Here is a 22,742-nt window from a genome sequence, read left to right on the forward strand (position 1 = left end):
TTTTATCTTACTTTACATATTTCAACAAATTGCCCTCCTGTATGATGAAACTGATTCTGAAATTTTCAAAGACAGTGAGAATATTTGGTTGAATTTTTGAGACTGTAGGAAAGTTTCCACAAAAAGTACTGTGCTAGACTTGCTGATTATTCACTACTTGAGATATATAATTAAAAATTGACAATAATCTTATTGTTGATGTGGCATACTATAGTACTTATAAAACAGAAAACAAAATTTCTTAATGATAAAATATTAACTTTTACCTATGGATACGTGCCTCGAAGTACCAAAAAAACAATACAGTATAACAGGATAAAATGAAGAATATAGGCCAAATACGGGAGGTACAGCTGCCAACATTGCAAAAGCTAAACCTAAACAATAGAAAAAAGAAAAAGAAACAGTCATAAATACAATGAATGCACTCACATTTAAAGGTTATTTATCTCCAATGCAATGATTATAGCTATAGCCAGAAAATCCAAATCTTAAAAATCTAAATAGTTGGGACCTAGGTCTTCCTCTAGTGCTCTGGCACATCTGCTGCTCTTCTCAAGACTCAGCAATTCTATCTGTCATTGCTTTTGTTACTCTGAGATGCAGTTTATCTCATGAAGGAAGGCTAGATGTGTCTTCCCTATTTCTCCAAGTAAGAATTGAGCAATTATACTTTCTCTTTGTTGTATGATATCATTGTATATGTATCACCTCTGGCTCTTCTCTTTTTTCCTAATATAACTTCTAAAACTCCATCTTTTTTTTATTGTTTTCACCATCTGTTTTATTGTTCTCACCAGCTTCTGCTTATTCTGGATTCTAACACTGCTGTAATATATTTCCAGGAGTAGGGGCAGCTAGGTAGTGCAGTGGATAGAGCACCAGCCCTGAAGTCAGGAGGACCTGAGTTCAAATCTGACCTCAGACACTTAACACTTCCTAGCTATGTGACTCTGGACAAGTCACTTAACCCCAATTGCTTCAGCAAAAAAAAAAAAAGAAAGAAAAATCCAAGTGTAACCACATTAATCTCTTTAGACAATTGTCTTTTATTCTTTGGAATTATCTTTCTTTGTATTTAGTGTTTTATTCTTGAAAATTTCCCACTTTTCTAAAATTGACTTCTTCTGCATTTTATATTGTGAAATTTTACTAATCTTTTTTTTTTTTTAACTTTTTGAAATTTCTCAAGGCTTCTGATGTAGATCCCAATTCTTTTATTTTTTCCAGAAATTATCTAAAAACAGATTGAACAATAACCAAAAATTTCAAAGGAAATCTCAATAAGTTTATTCATCAAGTCCAAGATTGAAGAGAATCAGTAGTCATGGACACCAAAGAAGAATCTTGCCAAAGAGAAGTCAGGAATGATAAGTTGAAAGCTTTCACTCTCCTAAAGTGCCCCAAGTACAAAAGTCCCTGCAGGGGACAGCAGATCATTGTGGTGTCATGACAAAGGAACATAAAAGCAAAATACCTGGACCTTTTGGGAAATCCCCAGGGGGATTATAGAAATGCAATGACTACAGAAACCTCAGGAGTGGAAAAGCAGAAGTCCAAGGTAGCATGTTGACTAAGGATAGTTAACTACAAAGTTTATGAGAACAATGTCCAAACCTTGAATCTGGACAGAGAAGATATGGAAGTTAGCAGCAGCAATATGGAAAGTTGAGGCAGAATCTAACAGGATTTAACTACTCCACCATTCTAGAGTGCATCAGATGGTCAAGTCTGACCTTGACAAAAATGACAATTTAGGAACTAACATTGGAGATATGAGGAAACATTAGATGCCAAATGCTAGGAAGAAATATTATAAGTTAAGAGTTGGCCAAAAGAGAAACTCAGAAAAAAGTAACTTCACAACTAAAGTTGAGTCTCAAAGAAAATAATGGCTCATTGTCAAGAGCTGCAAAGGCAGTATTTGTAGATCTGCATGCATGCACATATGTACTTACATATATACGTGAGTGCATATATGCCAGTATATATTGATACATAGAAGATATGTGTATATATACAGATCTATCTATCTATTAATAAGATATAAGATGAAGCAATTGGCAACACAGTCCTACCAATTTCCTCAGCCAGTGAGATAGCCCCTACTTTCTCAGAAAGCAAGCCACTGAAAACTATTGAGGACTCAGAAAACAAAGTTTTCACCACTAAAGTTGTTAGTATTGTCAAATTTTATCCATCAGAAAAATGGATATGGTTTTATCAATGGAAACTAAACAAAAGATGATATATCACCCTGGCCATACTACCTGACCCTAAGGACCATTGGACCTTTCCATCCTGACTTGTAGTTGAACCATCGTAAGTGTGTCAACTATAAGTTAGCTGAAAATGAAGGCTACTTTGCTTTTTTATTTGTATCTCCAATAGTGAATATAGTATTTTGTGCATATTAAGTGCTTGGTAAATGTCCATTCATTCCTGATTCTGAGGTTGCCTCCCTAGCCATTACACCATGTTTCATGTTTGTTATTCTTTTTTCACAAAGTGATTTTCAAAAATGTTTTTAGGGATAATTTAAAAAAAGTCATGAGAGTGATGCAAAATATGATTTATACACAAGTACAAATTGTGATGGAACACAAAAAAGAAGAAAGTCATATATTTTAAAGAAGGCAGCTATATGTAGTAGTAGAATAAAAATGGATTGTGTTTTACTAACCTTGAGGAAGATGTAACACTCCAGTACTTATACCTGAGACAAAGTCCCCAAATACATATTCCCTTGGTTTATAAGCTGGCAGCCATTTACATATGGGTAAGAACATGTAGATAATATTCCTTATTTTCTTTGGAGTACAACTAGAAAAGACAAAGGGAGAAAGAGGATAAATTAGTAATATATAACTTTGTAAAATGCATAACAGACATTTCCAGCCCTGTAATTACTCTATTGCATTAAGGTAGATCACTAATTTGTGGTCTAGATGACATTTCTATTCTGAACAAGTTAGAGAACTGAAAGATTTGTCTTTTAGGACCATTTTATTTATGACGGATGCTGAATTACTACTATGATCAATGATCTGTATCTTATTCTGAAAAAAAGAGGGGTTTCATTTAGAAGTCATTAAAAAAAATACCACAAGAACAGTATAGTAAATTGAATTCAAGACTTGAGAGGCTAAGATAAAGACAGACATGATACATATTTTCCCACTCAGAAGGAAAAGGTAGAAAAGGATATCAAAGACATAAGATGAGAATACAAAACTAAGTGAAGTTGGCTAAGGTGAAAGGGGAGGAAACCTAACCTATTATCCTAAGTAGAATGCATCCTAGGTCAATTTATGAAGTAGGTAGGGAATTATTCTGTTTAAATCAAGATTGCAATTGGTCCTAAAAGGAATCAAACAAAAAAATGTACAAAAATCACTATAATCAGTATAAGACTTAAAATCCATGTACTATTTTGTTGCTGTGTTGATACTGTTTTGTAGAAAAGGCATACTTCTTTTGTGAATTGTGTTTTGTACAGTGTGCCCTCTAGTGGTTAACTGTATCTATTAATTAAATAAAGGGTATACTGGGGGGGAAAAACCCATTAACCCAGAATCACAGATCTCTGAGCTATAAAAGACCTCAAGAGATCATCTGATATAGCACTTCTCTTTAGACAGGAGAATATTTATTATCTCCATATTACAAATGAGATAACTAAGAAGCAAAAAGGTAAAGTGAAATCACACATTTTATAAGTCCAACCTTATTGCCATTTCTACCTTATTTGCTGTGTATATTGCCAATGTTTATTTTAAACTGTTTCTCATTCATATTTTTAATACCTTGCATTTAACTCTATAATTACTGTGAAGCTAAAGGATCAGAACCCCCTAAAAAGCTGAATGCTTTTAACTTATTACTTTTCCCCTTTTTCTCTGTTTCATTATAATTCATGTTCATTGTACAAATAATATTTTATATTTTTTCATGGTATTTTTTAATCTCATCAAAAACTTTTAAAAATGCTACTTTCAAAACCCAAGTCTACCACCTCTTAGTACGGTGCTGTTTTTAATATAACTTGCTGTCTATCAACTTCACTTAGATTTGTGAATTTGATTGAGCAGGAACAAGAAAAATATAAATCATACCTATTTCTCTTTTTTTAGATTATGCTTATGTACTTCATGAAAGTTTAAAAAGATGCTAATTAGGATTAAGACTAATATTTATTAAAGAAACAAAATTTATATCATTTTTTCCCATATATCTTTTCCCATTTCTTAAAGAAATTAAAAAGTATTAAATAGAAAACTTCCTTTAGAATTCATTACTTATTGCTATTAATGAATTAATCCTATGTAAAAGAAAAACAATTAAAATTATATTTTTTGCTACTCACACCAACAGGAACAAGTCTCCAGTACTAATTTTTGAGGTAATTAGGAATCTGATGCAGCCTGGAGATGCAGGACCATTAAAACAGCAAGAAAATGGGATCAGAACTAACTTTTCTGAGTCCTGTCTTTTACTTCTCAACCACAGTCAGGTTTTTTAGTATGAAGACTAGTTAATAATTGTCCCACTGGAACCAATTTGGGGCTTGAGAAACTGGGATTTTGGTTTAATAAGGTGTCAGCAAAAGAATGGAACTTATTTTTTTGGCAATGAACCATTTCTCTTTGCTTATTTATTTTCTTCAGTATTGTCTGAGTTTATTTTTTTAAAATAATGTGCCAATATGTACTATTTGAGGCAAGTCTTGGAGTTAATAGAAACACTCCAGGGAATCTGATTGTTTCCTGCCTGACTCATTCCTATTTTCCAATAGTAAATGTAAGTCTGTAATTGAAAATGTAAATATTGATTATCACTCAAACTAGGAGGCAATACAATCACATTTTGTGGTATCTTGTAAATAGTTTTTTCAAAACAAAATTTGCTAAAGAGCATGGTAATATCTCTAGGCTTGTTACTTTGCCTAGGTAAATTGCTTCCCAAAATGAGTCATCCTTTTATCCTGTTTTTAAAAAATAAAATCTAAGGATGCTACCAAAGAATGAAGAAGTTAGGGAAAGGATGGAAAAACAGGATTGGGAGGGGAATTCTTGGGGAAAAGAGAGCAGAGGTGGATAGTTACTTTGATGGTTGAGAAGTACAGAGTCGGTTGTTCACAAACTTACACAATGGCAAGATGTAGGAGGCACTTGATAAGCAGTGATATTTAAGATGATTATTCAAATTCTGTCTTTGACGTATAATATCTATGGGACTTAATCTTTCAGTGCTCTAGACACCTTTCTAAGAGTCTAATTTGCATAAAAGAGGTTGACCTATATTGGTTACACAGATAGAGAAAATTTCTTCATTTGGAAATTCCCTATATTAATGAAATCACAGGCCTAGTTCCTATTACTAATTACTCAGAAAGTCAGTAAACATTTATTAAGAGCCTATTATATACTAGGCACTGTGATAAGTGCCAGGTATACAAAGATATAAAAAAGTCTTTCCCTCAAGGTGCTAACAATTTAATAGAGAGACAAGAAAAATGAATATATAATGCATAAATAGGAAAAAAATTGAGAAGAAAAGCATCAGAATTAAGAAGGTTTGGAAGAGGTTTCCCATAGAAAACTGGGACAGCCAGGGAAGCTGGTAGACAGATGAGAAAATATCCAGAGCTTAGAGTTTGAGCATCTAATTAATGGTACAACAAGGAAGCTAGTGTCACTAGATTGGAGAATTCATGGTGGGAAGAAAAGTATAAGAAGACTGTATAGGCAGAAAGGAATTAAATTATGAAGGACCTCAAATACTATATCTTTATTTAAGAGGACATCTGCTAAACAGAGTCATTTAACTTTTCTCAACTTGTTGGATTTGATCACCTCTGAAGCCCTTCCAAGATTTCAGTCTATGTTTGTATCTTTCTATATGCCTTTATTTACATGCCCATATATCCAACACTAAAAGAATGGTACAAATGGCTTTCTAAATCATGAGTGTCCATCATTCATTTGTTTTTATTTCAACAAACAGAACTTCTCTAGACCATATGTCCTGTCCCTCACAAAGGTTTATTACAGACTATACAAAATACCTTGGCCCCTTTCCCCTATAACAATGTAAAAAGCTATTACCTTAAAGCCCGTTTTATCTTATCTCCTATAGGGTCAGAAACCTTGTCCTTCTTGTGTAGCTTCCCATGTAAGGCTGGATAGCTATAGATGGGCCGTTCCACGCAATATGTTTGGGTTGCTATAAGGATTTCATTTTCTTGCGTGTGATCCATAGTATCCTGGAAGTTATTCATTGTTAGGAATTGACAAGTTTAGCTTGAGTATCACTGTGAAGAAAAGAAAAAGATAATTTAGATGACTGGGTGTGTGTGAACATAATTAGAAAAGTTGGGAAGAACCCCAAGACAGACAGCTCTTTCAAATATAAATAGTACCTAGCAACATAAGAAAGATATTTCTGCTTCATCTTCTTAAAGCATTCAAGAGGAGGTAATTATACTTCTCTTGTCAGTCTGTTTCAGTGTTTAACAGGTATTTTTGTTTTGGTCAGAATGCTTTTCAGTAACTTTATTTTATACTTCTCCCAATTCTCCACTTCTTTGATGACATGAAAAGCAGCTTGTTAGCATCGTTTTTATTACTACTCTTTACATTCTGAAAACTTTGTCCATTAGCTCTTTTTTTTTTTTTAAACTAAATGATTCTAATTTGTTACTATTGTTTCTAATAGTAATTAAATAATTTAGGGCTTTTTCACAGTCATAATAATTGTGGTGTATATAACAAATATTTTAATAACATATTTCATGTAATATGAATTTTCTCTGCACAAGAAATTTTTTCGTTTCATTTGTTATGCTTATTTAAATTATTATCTATATAAATTTCTTGTTTTCCAAATTTTCTTTTATTATGAGCTTGACAAACAACAAATATGAATTTTTCCATATGTAAAAATTGTATGCAAGACACTCTCTCTTACCAATAAATATCTTTAAAAGTATATGTTACTTTTACTCAATAGTGTACTACTTGAGTCCCTTTCTAAACTTTCTTCTGTACTTTTGTGTAATTTTAAAAATGTTCATTTCTTTCTTTTTTTTTTGCATCTTTTTCATTACTCTCCTCTGATTTTCCCTTGAAATAATAAAATTTCTTTCCTGTAACAAATAAGTATAATTAAGCCAAACAAATTTATACATTGTTATCTATGAAAATGTTTCATTGTATATATAAAACCCATCTTCTGTCAAGAGTTGAGAACCATTTTCTTTCCTTCTTTCCTCCCTTCTTCTGCATTGTTCATTGTATTTATAGGAGATCTGAAGTCTTTCAAAGTTATTTTCTTTTACAGTGTTATAGCCATTGTATACTTTGGTTCTCCTGGTTTTAATCACTTCACTCCAGATCAATTTACACAAGTTTTTTCAGGTTTCTCTCTCTTTGTCATTTTCATGACAATATAACATTCCATTATTTATATACCATAATTTATCCATCCATTCCCTAATCAATGAATGCTTTGTCTCCAGTTGTTTGATACCACAAAGGGCTGCTATCACTATTTTGGTACATATGGGACCTTTCTCTCTTTGAACTCTTTGGGGTATGTTACTACTACTAGTATCACTGAATAAAAGGATGTGTATAGTTTAGTAACTTTTTTTCAGCATGGATCTAAATTGCTTTTTAGAATAATCAGGCCAAGCCACAGCTTAAGCCATAGTACATCAATGTGTCTTTCCACAGTTGCTCCAACAATATCATTTTCTTTTATGTTTCCTTTTGTAAATCTGATAGTATGAGGTGGAACCTTAGAATTGTTTTAATTTTCATTTCCATTATTAGCATTTTTCACATGATTGTTAATAATTTACATTTCTTCTTTGGAGAATTCACTGTTCATATCCTTTGACCATTTCTTAATTGAAGAATGACTTAGCTTTTATACATTTGTATCAATTTCCCCAATTTATTTTTAGTGTTTTATTATAAATCCTATTTTTTATTTTCTTGTGTGGACAGTTTTCCCTTTCTAATTTCTCCATGGCCTTAAAATAAAATGGGTATTTGGGTAAGAGTTAGTGAATAATATTAAAAACTATGTGATAGAAATTGTGCTAAATACTTCACAAATACTATTTCATTTTGTATTTATAACAATCCTGGGGAGTAGGTGTTATCATTACTCCCACTTAACAGTTGGTAAAACTGAGGCAAGTTGACCCTGGGTCATATAGTTAGTGTCTAAGGTCAGATTTGAATTCAGGCCTTCCTGGGTCCAGGCCTGCTGCTCTATTGATGTATACATATGTATATCATTATATATGTGTGCATATACATATATGTATAATATAATTCACTCTTGAATAATATTACTAGGATCTCAAGATCTTCCTATTCCTTTCCCCCTTGCTATATTTGCCTCTAGCCAATATGTATTTTAAATTTGTTTTTCCTTTATATTTTTCTACCCGATATATGAAACTACAAGTTATAATTGTGATGCTGAAGGTTCATTATCCAATTTGTTATTACTTTGAATACCTCTTCTTTTTTCTAAGACAATTACATCTGACTTAAACCAATTTTGGCATTGGGAAAATTTTGTTCATTATTCAAATATTTTAATTAGTCATATGAATTATAAAATTACATTTGGCTTTAGTGCCAATTTTCTTTTCAGTAATAACTGAGGCAAACATATTCAGATCACAATTCACTTAATACATGATTTCTGCAACAATTTAAATGGATCCTGGGTGAATCTCCTGAACTTTTCTATCTCAATTTCCTTGACTTTTCTGAAAAGAAATGATTTTATAATGATGTATAATGTTAAAAAGCTATTAAGTCTCCAACAGCAGAAGTCCAAAGAAAACCCTTGGAACAAGGTCAAGATCAATAAATATATGATGTTTATTTGATTCAGTGATACAATTTGACACACATTTATTGAACACCTGTCTTGTGTAAGGCACTGTGCTGGTGCCAAAGATACAAAGATGAAAAATGACATAGCCCTGCTCTCAAAAAGTTTATGGTTTACTAACAGGGATACAAGAAATACACAAATAGATATAGTACAAAGTAGAATGGAAAAGGGAGAAAGCCAGTAAGTTAAAAAGCATTTTTTAAAAAGATTTTTAAAACTTTTTTTAAATATTTATTTTTAGGTTTTCAGTTTCAAATTATTTCTTTTCCCCTACCCCCTTCTCTACCCATTGAGAAGGCAAGCATTGTGATATCCATTATAAATGTGAAGTCGGAAGTCATATTCACTATTCAATAAGCATTTAGAGAATAGGGGAAAAAAGAAAGGAGAGTGTCTAGGAAATTGTACTAGGAAAACTTTGGAAAGAGGACACTTTTAGCTGGAAGGGACTGTCAGCCGAAAGAGCTGAGCCTTGAAGGAGGAGAAAGATATCAAACAGCATGGATTAGTGAGAAATGAATGGTATATGTAAAAATATAGAATAAAAAGTAAAGAATAAAAATTTGGAGTATTTGAGGAAAAATGAGAATGATAATTTAGGTGATGGGGGGAACAGTTAAAAAAAAGGCTTTGAAGCTCAAAATTTATTTCAGTTTAATATGAGGCATTAGGATACTATTATAAATTTTTGAACAAGATACTCTGAGCTCTTGTCCTGCAGGAGCTCAATGAACAATCAAATGTGGAAAGTCTGAAAGAAGGAAAGGATAAGGAGCTAGCAGCTGGATAGGAGAGATTGATTTCTTCACAATGTAAAATTTATATCCATTTTATGTCGAGCAACTCTTGATTAAGGGGAGCACATCAGAGCATGTGGCATAACATGTGGGAATAAAATCAATCAATAAGCATTTATTAAGTGCCTATTGTGTGCCAGACACTACACTACACTTTGGATATAGATACAAAAACAAATCAATATATGTTTTCAAGAGAGATTAATAGAAAACAACATATATACCCAGATACAGAAAAAAAACAGAAAGAGAATTAATGCATTTAAATGCAAAGAAGTAGTTAGGGAGGGAGAAAACTAGTAGTTGAGGGCTACAAGAACAGCTTCTGCTGAGAAGCTGATATCTGAGCTCAAACAGAATGATGATAATAACTACAATAATAATAATTGGCATTTATGTAGTCCTTTAAAATTTGCAAAATGTTTGATCTACATCATCTCATTTGAGCTTCAATCTGATTCCAAGACAGGACTAAGAGTATTATTTCCTCATTTTGCAGATGAGAAAATTTGGGCTAAGTGACTTGCTTGCGGTCCCTTAGCTAATAAATGCCAGAAGAAGTTGAACCCAGACCTCTACTGACTCCAAGTGCAGCATACTTTCCACTTCACTATTTTAAGAACCAAGTCTTAACCAGTCTTGAGTCAATACAGAGGCTCTATCTAGGTTTAAATTAGGTAAAAACTCAGATGAACTGAGATTGCATAGTTTTTCTTCTCCTCCCCCCCACCCCCCCACAATAGGCTTAAAGAAAGGTTTAAAATCTGTAGCATCAATAGATAAAGAAGAGAAATGAAGAAAGAAGGGATAGGGAATTAGTATCTTTGGTGGTACTAGGGTACTATATATATATCAGTTGAAAGATTTTTTTTTTCCTTTTCCTTCTGAGATCTGTCAATTGGGATAAGTAATTGGTATTGAGGAAAAGAACAGAAAAAAGAGAGATAAATGAAATGTTCTTGCTGAGTAATTTTCAAGCTCAACAACAGTGATTTAATAATTAAACACCAAAGACTATCAGTACCCTGTTATCAATTAGGCTGGGTGGCAAAGTAGTGAAGGAACTTGAGGTATTGAATAACAAGACTTATCTAACTTATCACAAGCCTTCAGAGGCTGACTGCAATTTATTATTACCGTGATGGTTAAAATTTTTTTTTTAATTTAGTAGAGATTGTGACTTTTGTGAGACAGCCAAATTTCTCCTCTAATCCCGATACAAAATCAAGACACATCCAATGTCAATATCAAATATTTTCGTCACTAAATGTTTCGGAGAAGTTAAAAGGTCCTAGGAGTTTTAACTTCATTTTTTTCATTGAGGCAACTAGGACTGGTACAGAGGACAGAGCACTGGGCCCAAATTAAGGAAAACCCGAGTTCAAATGTCTCTGTTTACCTTAGTTTCACTATTTGTAAAAGAGGAATAATTAATAATACTGATCTCCCAGGATTGTTGTGAAGATCAAATGGGATAACAATTGTAAAGTAATCACAATGCCTAGTACTTAGTAAGCATTATGTAAATGTTGCTGCTGCTGCCGTTAACTACTATTTCAAAGAAAAGAGCCTAAAAAGTTTCTCACTGTAGAGGAGACATGAATCATAGAATTTTAGAGATGGAAGACTCCATAAAACTCATCTAGTCCAACTATTTATTACTTTAGCAATGAAAAAATTGAGGTTCAGAAATTCTTACTTGTGCACCTCTATTTGGTGGCTCAATCAATAAAGAAGTTTTTGTATGACAAGGAAGACAAGGAAAATATATTCTATTGAATATATGCTGTGGATAGATTCCTGAGCCTGGAGTCAGAAAGACTCACCTTCCCGAGTTCAAATCGGACCTCAGACAGTTAATACCTACGTGATGTAACCATGGCCAAGTCACTTAACCCTGCTTTCCTCAGTTTCCTCAGCTGTAAAAAGAACTAGAAAAGGAAATAGTAAAACCATTCTAGTATTTTTGCCAAAAAGACCCCAAATGGGATCATGGAGAGTTGGATTCAACTGAAATGACTGAATAACAAATTATATATTTTAATGTATATTTATGTGATTGTGTGTTAACAGATGATGTGATTAAACTTAAAGTTCTATCAAGGAAAATGATATTAATACTAGAGAACTAAAAGTGAGAAAATAAGCAATTGCTCTTTGACTGTGGAGAGAGAAAGAATAATTACTATAATTTTTATGAACCATTTACCATTTTCTCTAATTTTCATGAAGCACAAGGATTCTCTATCGTTAAAAGTGAATGATGAATTTTTATTTTTAGTTTTGTCATTATGTTTACTTAGAACTATATAAGCAACACTAGTATCTAGTGAAAGTATTACAAAGTGATAAAGGTTAAGCAACATGAAAAGAACCTTTTAAAACTCTTTAAAGACAGATTCAATCTTTTGAGGCAGTCTCAGGGGGAGATCTTGGGATCCAGCATACTATTATATTCCATACTTAGGATCTATTACTGCTAGTAGGCCTAGGATAAAAACTGGATGATACCACCTTGCCTAATCACAGGTGTATGAGAAGGGAATTAAACCTCACCTACCAGATTCTTAAAGATAACAAGTGGGGCCCTGAAGAATTATTCAAGTTTATTAAATGCATTTGATCTCTTCATGTACTATTCTATTATAATGAAGTGTTTTAAAGCTGCACCATCTATTTTCTATCCAGGAATATTTCAGAGATACTCAGTATTCAATTTCCATGACTACATAGGCTTAGGGTAAATATTCCAACAATTCAGATTTGTGTTCCACTAGAGTTGTTTATCATTTAATAATATGAAATCTCCTTAGATTCAGGCTGTGAAGAGAAAGGCAGCATAGCTCAGTAAATAGAATGCTGGTTTTAGAATCAGGAAGAAAAGTTTGAACAGTGCCTCAGATCACTTAATTTCTCAGTCTCGGTTTTCTCATCTGTAAAACAGGCATAATAATAGTATCCCCTGCACAGAATTGTTGTGAGGATCCAATGAGATAATGCTTATCAAGTGCTGTGTAATTTTATAGTGTAGTTAATATGATTATTACTCGCTTGCTACTGACAACTATGATTGGCTTTAAAGAGGGAAAGGGATTAAAACAGAGGCTAAATCTGCCATTTCATTGGTTTAGAACATTCCCATATGAAAAAGCAGGTCAACACCTTCTTTGCAACATATAGTCTTAAGACAGCTGCACACAAGTTTTAGCTGCTTTTCCCGGACAAAATTGTAGTTTGTGAAGATTAATTTATGTTCCAATAGTGCCACTGCTAATTTGCTACATAGTCAGCATGATATGGAAAGTTGGCTTTGTGTGATCTTGGTCAATTCACTTAATCTCTAGGTGCTTTGGGCAATTCAAACTATAAATTGCAGAGAAGGTTCTGACTTGCACTGGTAGTTCTCCAAACCAGTGAAATGTTATGGAAACACAACTAAACTCCTGGATTTGGAGTCAGGAAGATTTGAGTTTAAATCCTACCTCAGATACTAACTTGAGCAAGTTATTTAAATTCTCTGAACCTTAATTTCTTCATTTGTAAATTGGGGATGATAATAGCATTTACCTAACAGTTGTGAAGATCAAAGGAGAGATCATATGCTTATGTTTTGTAAAACTTAAAGTGTTCTGGAAATGCTAGTGATTATTAATATTATTATGAAAAAACAGGTCCAGTCTATATCCTTATCCTTCATTATAACTTGCATAGTATATGCTGGTATCTTTTTAGGGTATAAAAAAGAGGAGTTTTAATTGAATTTAGAAGTTGCTTTTCCTCTCCAAAAGGTAAAGAGTAAGGTACAAACATGGATTATTATATACATGCTATGTTATCAAGGGAAATCTCTGGCCAATGATGAACTGAGGGTGTCATTAAAGTACAAAGAGTTAGCAGAGGGTACCTTCTTCCAGATAGCAGGTCTATAATTTAATAAAGGTCTGGACAGTGAATTTACTCCTGATGGCAAATCCTCCTGAGTCAGTCTTAGAGAGGGCAATTATTCATGGCATCTAAGCTTTAACATTTCAAAGGCTGGTACCACCTTTTGGAGATCTATTCTTAGAGAAATCCAACAGTTAAAACTCAGGCTAAAAGTGAAGAAGACAGTCTGTTCTTTTGTCCTCTATCTCCCCTCACTTCTACCCCAAGCTTTCTTTTGTATTTATCTTCTAACCAGCGTTAATATTACACACATATATTCTGCATGGATGACTTGAGAAGTGGAGGAAAGTGGGAAAGAGATGAACAACGAACAAATCAATATGTGAAATCTTTAAATGTAAGTGATAATTTTTTAAAGTATGAACACCTACGACAGATACAAAGTGATGGACAGAGTATGCAGATCCAAGCAGCAGATTAAATAGACAATGTCCTCTTTTTTCCTACCCTGTTTCTGGTAATCTAATAGTCTACAACTGTTGATAAGGTGTGAGGATCATTTTTTATCTCATATTGAATGAGAAAGCTCACATTTCAACAGTGACCAAAGTAGTAATCTTCACCTCACTTGATTATTCCCCCACCCCCACAACTCATAGACCAAATGGAGAAAATATCAAAAGGCCAGTTAAACACTGGAATATGTAAGAGAGAAAGAGAGAGAGAGAAAGAGAGAGAGAGAGAGAGAGAGAGAGAGAGAGAGAGAGAGAGAGAGAGGTTATAGCATAATCAATAATCTTCTAATTGTCTGGAATAGGAAGAGTTATACCTAACCAAATCAGTGAGTCAACATTTATTAGATACTAAGTACTCTGCTAGGTATTGTTGAATAAGTCAAAAGATTGGATGCTGAACTTTTCTAGAGAACTGGAGGAGGGTTAGAATGAATTTTCCATGACCTCTTTGAATCCTATTAAGAGAAAGGGCAATATTATGAATATTTAGGTATGAGTACATCTCCTAAACCTACAAGGACAAGGCTGTATAGTATTGGATTATTTAAGATTTCTGAGTTAAAAGCAACCAAATGACCAGATTTTATACACAATTTTCAATAGATATAACATTGTAAAAGTGTCTGATGGCTAGATGGAATTGTCCACAACATGACAGGCTTTTGTGGAGGTTAATCTATTTCTAATATTGGTAATGGTTTTTATGTTAAGTAATTGGTTAGGGGAGTTACAATTGAGATGAGGGATTTAGGAAAGTATTGATTTTTATTCATTTTTACAGTCAACAAATTTCAAGAAACTAGAAGAATTTGAATAGAGTAAAAAACCTAAAGTACCTAAGATGAAAAGTTACATTGCCCATGCATGTGTCACTAGAATGTGTTCATTGTATTTGATCCGAGTTACTTCTTAGAAAATCTGGTTTAATTTGATCTATATCTATCTATTACATATAGTATATGATATATCACATGATTATATAAGCATACATGTAATTATATATAATTCATATGAAATTCTGGCTTCCTCATCATCAAGAATTGTAACATTTCCAGTGGCTAATGATACCAGGCTGGACACACTGCACAAAGAGAATGCCATTAACCTGGTCTCTGCCCTTTAGAAGATTATATCAATGACATTCTAGGACAGAATTTTTTTTCCTATGTTATCAGTCAGGGTTGTTGGTTACTGTAACTGGTCAGCCTGCCAGCTTCCTCATAAGAACAAAGGCCATTAAAAGTTCACTCGCCTGAAGGACCAGTTTAATCATGCCCTGATCCAAATGAAGGAAAGTGAGAGGATGCTGAGTTGGTTGTTATTTTTTCTGATCTTTTTCTTCTTCTTTTTTTCCAAGAGCACAGTGTTTAGTTCAGGTTTTTGGATATTTTAGTTTCTACTTTAATCCAAGTAAGACTCAATACAATGATAATGTAACCTAAAGCAAATATTAGTTATTTACTACTCACCCAAATCAGAAGATAAAACACTGAAAGTAGAAGTGCAGGCTTTCCAGTGGTGGACTCCAGTGTGACTCAGTGTTGCTTTGATTATAGGGTCTGAAGTGGCTTCTTCAATTCAGATAGCTAGGAAATAGGCTCTGCCCTTTGCTCCTGCCCTCTGTGAAAGATGAAGAAAAACCCTTCACATTATAGCTTTGTTTTGTTACAGAAGTCATTGACAGAATTTGAAAACATGCTATCTATCAATCCCACCCATTCATCACCATATCATAGCAAAGATCTGGACTTTTATATAGGGCCCTAAATTCAAATTCTGTCTCAAACACTTACTAGATATGTGACCCTAGGGAAATCCCTTAACTATCTTCAACCTCATTTTCCTCTTCTGTGATAAAAAATATATCTTGCAGCTACCTCATGGAATTGTTATAAGAACCTAACAAGATAAGGAATGCAAAGTACTTTAAACTATTAAAACACAGTGGCCTATACACAGTAATTGCCTAATAAATACTTCCTGACTATACAAACTTCAGTGATTATTATTATTACATATACTATGAAGACATATGACAGACAATAAAATGTCACTCTCACCCATATATAAGTGCAGTCTTTCTAAACTTATACTTAAATTTAGTTCACTGAATAGGAAGCCTCTTTGAGATACCAGTTAAATCATAGACAATTATTTTTTTTTTAAGAAAAGGATTATGTATGTAGCTTAATTCTACAGATTTTCAATTATAAGTTTATTAATTTGTAGAATATTTTCTAGTGTTTTATACATTTATCTGTGTTAATATTTCAAAAGATTTTATGACAATGAGAAACTGAAGCTGGAAAGAATATATACCATAAGAACTTCAGATCATAGTTTCAGTATAAAAAAAAATCCAATGCCTCTTGCCTTGAATAAAATCATAGAATCATAGATTTAGATTTGGGAAGGGCTTTGATGTAATCTGCTCTAACCCTTTCATTTTACAAATGAGGAAACTGAGGTCTAACAAAAGTAAGTGATTTGAATAAGATCTACAATAGCAAAGCATGAATTTGAATTTAGGTTCTCTGCCTCTAAATCCAGTGATCTTTCCTTTATAGCACACTACAAGAAAAAAAGAAAGAGAATTATTGTTGTGCTGGTGAATTTGTAAACCAGTCTAGCCATTCTGGGAAGCAATTTAGAACCATTCTCCCAAAGCTGTTAAACTATGAATATCCTTTGATCTAGTAATACCACAACTAAGTCTATACCCCAAAGAAATGAAAGAAAGAGAAAAAGGACCAACATATACAAGAATATTTATAGCATGCCTTTCTATGGTTGCCAAATATTGAGATCTAAGAGGTGCTCATCAGTTGGACAATTGCTAAACAAGTTATGGTATATGACTATGATAGAATACTATTGTGTTTCAGTGATGATTTCAGAGAAACCTGGGAAGATATATGAATTAATTGAAAGTAAAGTGTGAAGCTCTTGAGAATATGTTATAAAATGACAACAATATTATAAAAATAAACAATTTTTAAAGGACTTAAGAATTGTTAACTCAATGATAAACCATAACACACAGATATACTGGACTTAACTGATCTGGGAATTTACTTTGCTTGACTTTTTTGTTAAAGATTTAATCCTTCTCCTCCCCACCCCTATTTCTCAGAGTTGGAAAAGGCAGGTGGAAAAGAGAGACTATGATTATGAAAAGAAAATAAAATTGAATTTTTAAAAATCAAGTGGAGAGGAAATCAGAATATAGAAGATAAAATCTGAGAAAAACTTCAGTTAAAAATACATTTGCCTTTTCTTCTTTATGAATCTTTATCTTTCATGAACTAATATGTTTGACACACTTAAAAGATCGTTTATTGAAAAGAACAAATAACCTCAAGGTATTCATTAAACTTGTATGTAAACTATTTGTAATCAACACACTTTATTGAGGTAATAGTTATTCAATTTTTGAATTTCCTTTATTTCACTTTAGCTTCTCTCCTGCTTTTCACCATCCTTTGGACAATTTATAGTTCAGCTGGACTTGCACTAAAGTGTGTGAGAAGAGGGAAAGAAAGCAAAATTAAAATCAGTAACTGATTTGTGAAAAGACTGAAGAGGGAAAGATGGAGTTTAGGATAAAATGAGATGTTTAAATCACTGAGAAGCTTATTTATCCACGTTGAAATGCAGAGTTGATATAAAAGGTTATTTAGAAGTGATAAAACAGAGGGGGAAAAAAAATCACCTGTCTCATTTTCCATGAGTATACTTTCTCCTTATTAACTCAGAGATGATGCAATATCAGCGTCAGGTAAAATGGACAAATTCTCTATAAAGTCCATTATTTTTATTAATTTTCTTTTGCTTTGAAATTCATAAAATATCAAGACTTTTGAAGCCCAGTGGTAAGGATACTTGCAAAGTGACTGGATAGGAAAAAATATTGTGGCAGTTAGAATGTATTGAATACTCAATTACTTGATTTTGAATTAAATGCAATATACAGAAAGTACTGATAGGTGAGCTCACTGCTAGAAATGTTTTCTAAATCAGAGAATCATCCATTGAGGCCTCTCAGCCTGAATGAAAAGCCACACTTGGTTTTTCACCTGGTTTCGTTTTAGTGTTGTTCATAAATAAATGAGGAACGTGAAACTCTGTGTAGTTTCAAAGTAGTTAGTTCCAGGGGGAAAAAACCCCAACACAAGTCAGGCTTCAGGTGTTAATAAGCAGAATGCTTTCCAGAAAAGCACTTAGGAGATCTATTGGTAGCAACCCTACCTGTTAATTCTTTACCCTAAGTTTGTTTCTAATGCAAATTAGTGAGGATTTTTTTTCTCCAAGGAAGTCTTCAGATATAAATCTACACTGCAGTAATTAGAAAGAGTGCTTAGTATGAACAACTAGGACAGGGAAGTAAGGAAACTTGAATCTTTTTAAAAATTACATTTTACAAAGGTTTATCCTATCTAGCTGCCCTGTGACTATTTTCTCATTAAGCTATTGTTAAAAGTATACAAGTATGTAATAGTTTTTGTAATCATTTTAAATGTATCTAATGTAGGTAACAAATATTCATTTGACAGAGATTCTAAGCACAGAGGTTTAAAAACTTGTTCCATTCTTAACCCAGAATTTAAAGAGAATTCTTAGGTATTTCAAAGTAATGTTAACCTTATTTCAGTTCAAGCAGAGTGAAGATGCTAAAATACAAATTTTCCTGAAACTTATCTTCCACTTCTAGGCATGTGGGCACCTCTAAAAAAAATCCCAAACAACAAAAACAAAACAAAACAACAAAAACTTCCTTACCACCTAGATGCATTTAATTACAACCTTGTTCAAAAGAACTCATCCTATCTTCTCCAGAGTATTGGATCTGATCCGGATACTTGAAAATTTGTTTTCTTAACTTAAACTCACTTTTACAGCAGTCAGGATTAACTAACTCCAAAACTTTTGTTCTTTTCATTACACCCTCAATTTTCTTTTTTTCTTATTTGAGTAGCTTTTCAATAATGCTGCTCATCTACCTCCAATTTTAGCTTTTATTAAATGTAATTTTCTCAAATTCATATCTCTTAAATATATTATTTAATGTTAAATGAAAGTGATAAGGAAAAAAATGTAAAATGGTGAATGACAGATTGCATAAATTTAGGGCTAAAAAAACCTAAGCAAGTGGCTAGAGTGATCCTTTATTTTACAAGAAGAAACTTTAAGATTTAGCAACTGGGATTTGTCCAGTTATACAATCAGTGACAGAGGCTTTTCTAGAACCTTTTGTTTCCTCTTACGTGATACTTTAGGCTCAAATGAGCTCACTACTTATATAGCTGAGGGGGATGAGCTGAAGAAATAGCCAAGGAGGTGAAGTGCTTGGGGTTTGTAGAAAAGATAAGATATGCTTTTGTTTTAAAGGTGCTTGGGGGGAGGGGGAACCCTGCAGATTTCAGGATGGAAAAGCAGAAAAGATGAGCATTAAAAGTCTGGCTCAGGATGCTAGATGTTTTTTATTTCTTAAATTACAATAACTGAGAATGAAAATTAAGTTGAATGCAAGCAAACACACACACCCCCCCAAACCAACACAATTCTTCTCTCCCCCCCAATAACATTGTTAGGAGAAATAACTCACTCAAAAAGAATACAGAGAACAATAAAGTTGTGTAAAAGATAAAGGAAGAAATCTCATTTTCTCCCAAATTCTATCACTCTATAGTTGGAGTCCAAGCTGAGGAAGCAGTACAGTATAGTGGAAAGAATCCTAGTAGTTTTAAAGAAGGAGAACCTGGGTTCAAATTCAGCCTCTGATCCCTATTTTATGAGAGACCTTAGCCAAATCAATTAAATTCTTTGGGCTTCCATTATCTACAAAATCTCATCTCCATCTACAAAATGTTTCAGATCACCCATGAAGTCTCTTACAGTTCTAGGATCCCATGGCTCCAATATTCATTCTCCGTCCCATAAAGATTTATTAGGCGTTAATTTTGATCAACACTCCCTACTATGTGCTGGAAAAAAATTCAAGAAGGAGATTTTGGAGTCCTTCAAAAGCAAAACGGGAGCCCCGATCCTTTTATTGTCTTGTTTTAAGCTTTAAGAAGAGAAATAAATGCCCAAGCCATAAATTTCTCTTCAACCATTCTCTCCAAAATCACTAAGCTATTTCTTAGCCTTGTGCAAGAAACAGTTACCTATTGCTTTTTTCTCCTTTACAATTCTATTACAGGTGAGAGATCTGCGATTTTGACAAGTAAACTCACTGTCTCTATCAACATTGGAGGCAACTCTTCTCATGTGGAACACTTAGGGGTCAAACCAAACTTTGGACACTTACTAACTGTGAGACCTTGGGTACTTAACCCCTCCATCGAAACCTTAGTTTCCTCACCTGTGAAATGAGGGAATTTGCCTTAACAGCTAGTACAGTTCCAAAAGCTCTAAATCTTGCACCCTCTGATTTTTAATTGTTGCTGTAGCTGAAATAAGTTCCCAGCCAGGTGAAGATGATTTTTGCTTTCAGCTGGATTAGTGCTCCGGATACAATCGCTCAGTCTACCCCGGAGCCCACCTGAAGCCTTTTTGGCTCAGTTGGACCTTCAAGAGCTTTGTGCGCTCCAAATGGTTTTTGAGAAGCCAATCACCACCGCGTCTCAGGGAAGAGCTGGCTTCAGGAGATACTCCCACCCGATGAAATGCAAAGCCCCGTCCCGCATCCCCACCGCCCCTGCAGAACACCACTCAACCCGGGGGTCCTCTTGGAATTGGACTCACCCCTGCAGCTCCGCCAAAGCAGCGGGAGCCCGGGAGCTGCAGCCGCCGCCGTGGCCGCCCGGCTCCCGCTCCTGTCCTTCTGTCCCGTATCCGCACTGCAAGTTTCTGCTACTTCTAAGCTACGCCCCGCCCCGCGGGCGCTCAGTCAGTCCCGGTGCAGGGCTCCGACAATGCAGGCAACACCGGGGCCGAGCTCCTTAGCAGGTAACACAAGCCAAGCGCAAAGACTAAGGCGCATCTGGGAGGCGTGGTTCTCCCTCCCTCTTTTGCATCCCTCACTGCGCCTCCCCTCCTCTTCCCCCCTCCCCTGCTTCGTGGCCGACGCGGACATGAAGCGCCCACAATGCCCCAGTGGACACGTGTTTGCACTCCAATTCTAGTCTCGAAGTTCGTGGGCTAGGTCTCAATCAGTTCTCTGTTTTTTCCAACCTTGTTTCTCCCGGCCATTCCGCCCCTTACTCGAAACTGCAAGGAGCCACGGACTTTCATCTTCGAAGCCTGAGTGACCCCAACTAACTGAACCGTTAAATCCCAAAGCTGTGCAATGTTTATTGTGCAATTTCTCACATCCCAAACTTTTTCCCACTTTTTAAAAATTTGAAGTCAGGACCGGGATTCAAATATTAGTTATTAAGTACCCATATAACTGTGTCACTTAACATCTCAATGCCTTAACTTTCTATCAGTAATATGAAGTGGCTGGGCCTAAGTCCTTCTCTCTTTTATTTCCTTTCCTGCAGGTATTTGCTATGATTTGGATGTCTCGAAATTCACCATTTAGTTCCTACTATCAAATTTTAAATAGCTTTGGACCTCAGACTCAATAAATCTAAAATGTAAAGCATATCCGCCCCCCCCCCCTCCCCCGGCTTCTCTTCCTAACTTCTTTAATTCTTTTCCTGCCATCTCTCTCTCTCTACACTACTTTATAAACATTAAGATTATTTTGGACTCAGAGAGCCTTTTCCATCTCCCAAGACTAATTAGATTTCAAGGTTTGTGGATTATTTTTTTTACACTTTCCCTTCCACTTTTTGTTTTTCCTCTTTTTTCCTTGTTGGAGCCTTTCTAGTTATAATGCTTTCTAACTCGTATTCTAGCATCTTTTCTCTTCCCCTCCCCTCCTATTAGTCATCTTCCCTGTGCCAATACTCTGTTATAATACAAACAGAACTATTCTGAGGCACGTGGGGGTGTGTGTGTGCAAAAGATCCAGTGCCTTCTGTAAAATGGGTATGATGATAGCACCTCCCTGCCAGAGTTGTTGTGAAGATAAAATGAGGTAATTGTAAAACACTTCCCCAAATGTTAAATCGCTAAAAATAAATGCAAGGTAAATAATGCTAGGTATTCTACTTATAGGGCAACTGAAACAAGCGAACAACATATTTCTGTCTTAGCAAAGTAGTAATGGAAAGAATATAGGGCCTGGAGTTAAAAACTCTGGGTAAGATCTCATTCCTTCTACTTAACAAGTCACACAAGAAGAAATTTAACCTCATAAGCCTCATTTTTACTGTTATTAAAATGGGGGTAAAAATACTCTGATATAAATATATGATATTTATATAAATTTTATAGAAATTATATTTATATAATTGTATTATTTAATATATGTTATAATAATATATGAATATGTATACATATACAAATAAAAATCAATAATATAATAAACACTATATAATTATATATTATATAAATTATATTTATATAAATAAACATAATATTTATATAAATACTCTCATATAAAAATACTTCTTAAAATTATTGTAAGGACCAAATGAAATTATATGCAAAAGCGTATCATAAAATCTGCAAAGGGCCCATAGGATGCAAGTATTATCATATGAACGAGCCATATCTATGTAAGTATCCC

The 22,742-nt window shown here is 34.0% G+C and overlaps 1 protein-coding gene across 1 annotated transcript in view; it reads right to left on the reverse strand.

Annotated features, from left to right (window-relative positions):
• Window positions 1-20,930, reverse strand: part of SLC26A5 (solute carrier family 26 member 5) — a 54,098-nt gene extending 33,168 nt beyond the window's left edge. Inside the window, exons 1-5 of the mRNA XM_003771480.3 lie at window positions 20,867-20,930; window positions 15,589-15,739; window positions 6,108-6,313; window positions 2,684-2,823; window positions 267-377 (exon numbers count right to left, since the gene is read on the reverse strand). Coding sequence (XP_003771528.2) covers window positions 267-377; window positions 2,684-2,823; window positions 6,108-6,280 — 424 coding nt within the window. The 5' untranslated portion in view covers window positions 6,281-6,313; window positions 15,589-15,739; window positions 20,867-20,930. The remainder of the gene's footprint in view (window positions 1-266; window positions 378-2,683; window positions 2,824-6,107; window positions 6,314-15,588; window positions 15,740-20,866) is intronic.
• Window positions 20,931-22,742: the final 1,812 nt, after the last annotated feature.

Source organism: Sarcophilus harrisii, chromosome 5 (assembly GCF_902635505.1).
Source record: "Sarcophilus harrisii chromosome 5, mSarHar1.11, whole genome shotgun sequence".
Lineage (NCBI taxonomy): Eukaryota > Metazoa > Chordata > Mammalia > Dasyuromorphia > Dasyuridae > Sarcophilus > Sarcophilus harrisii.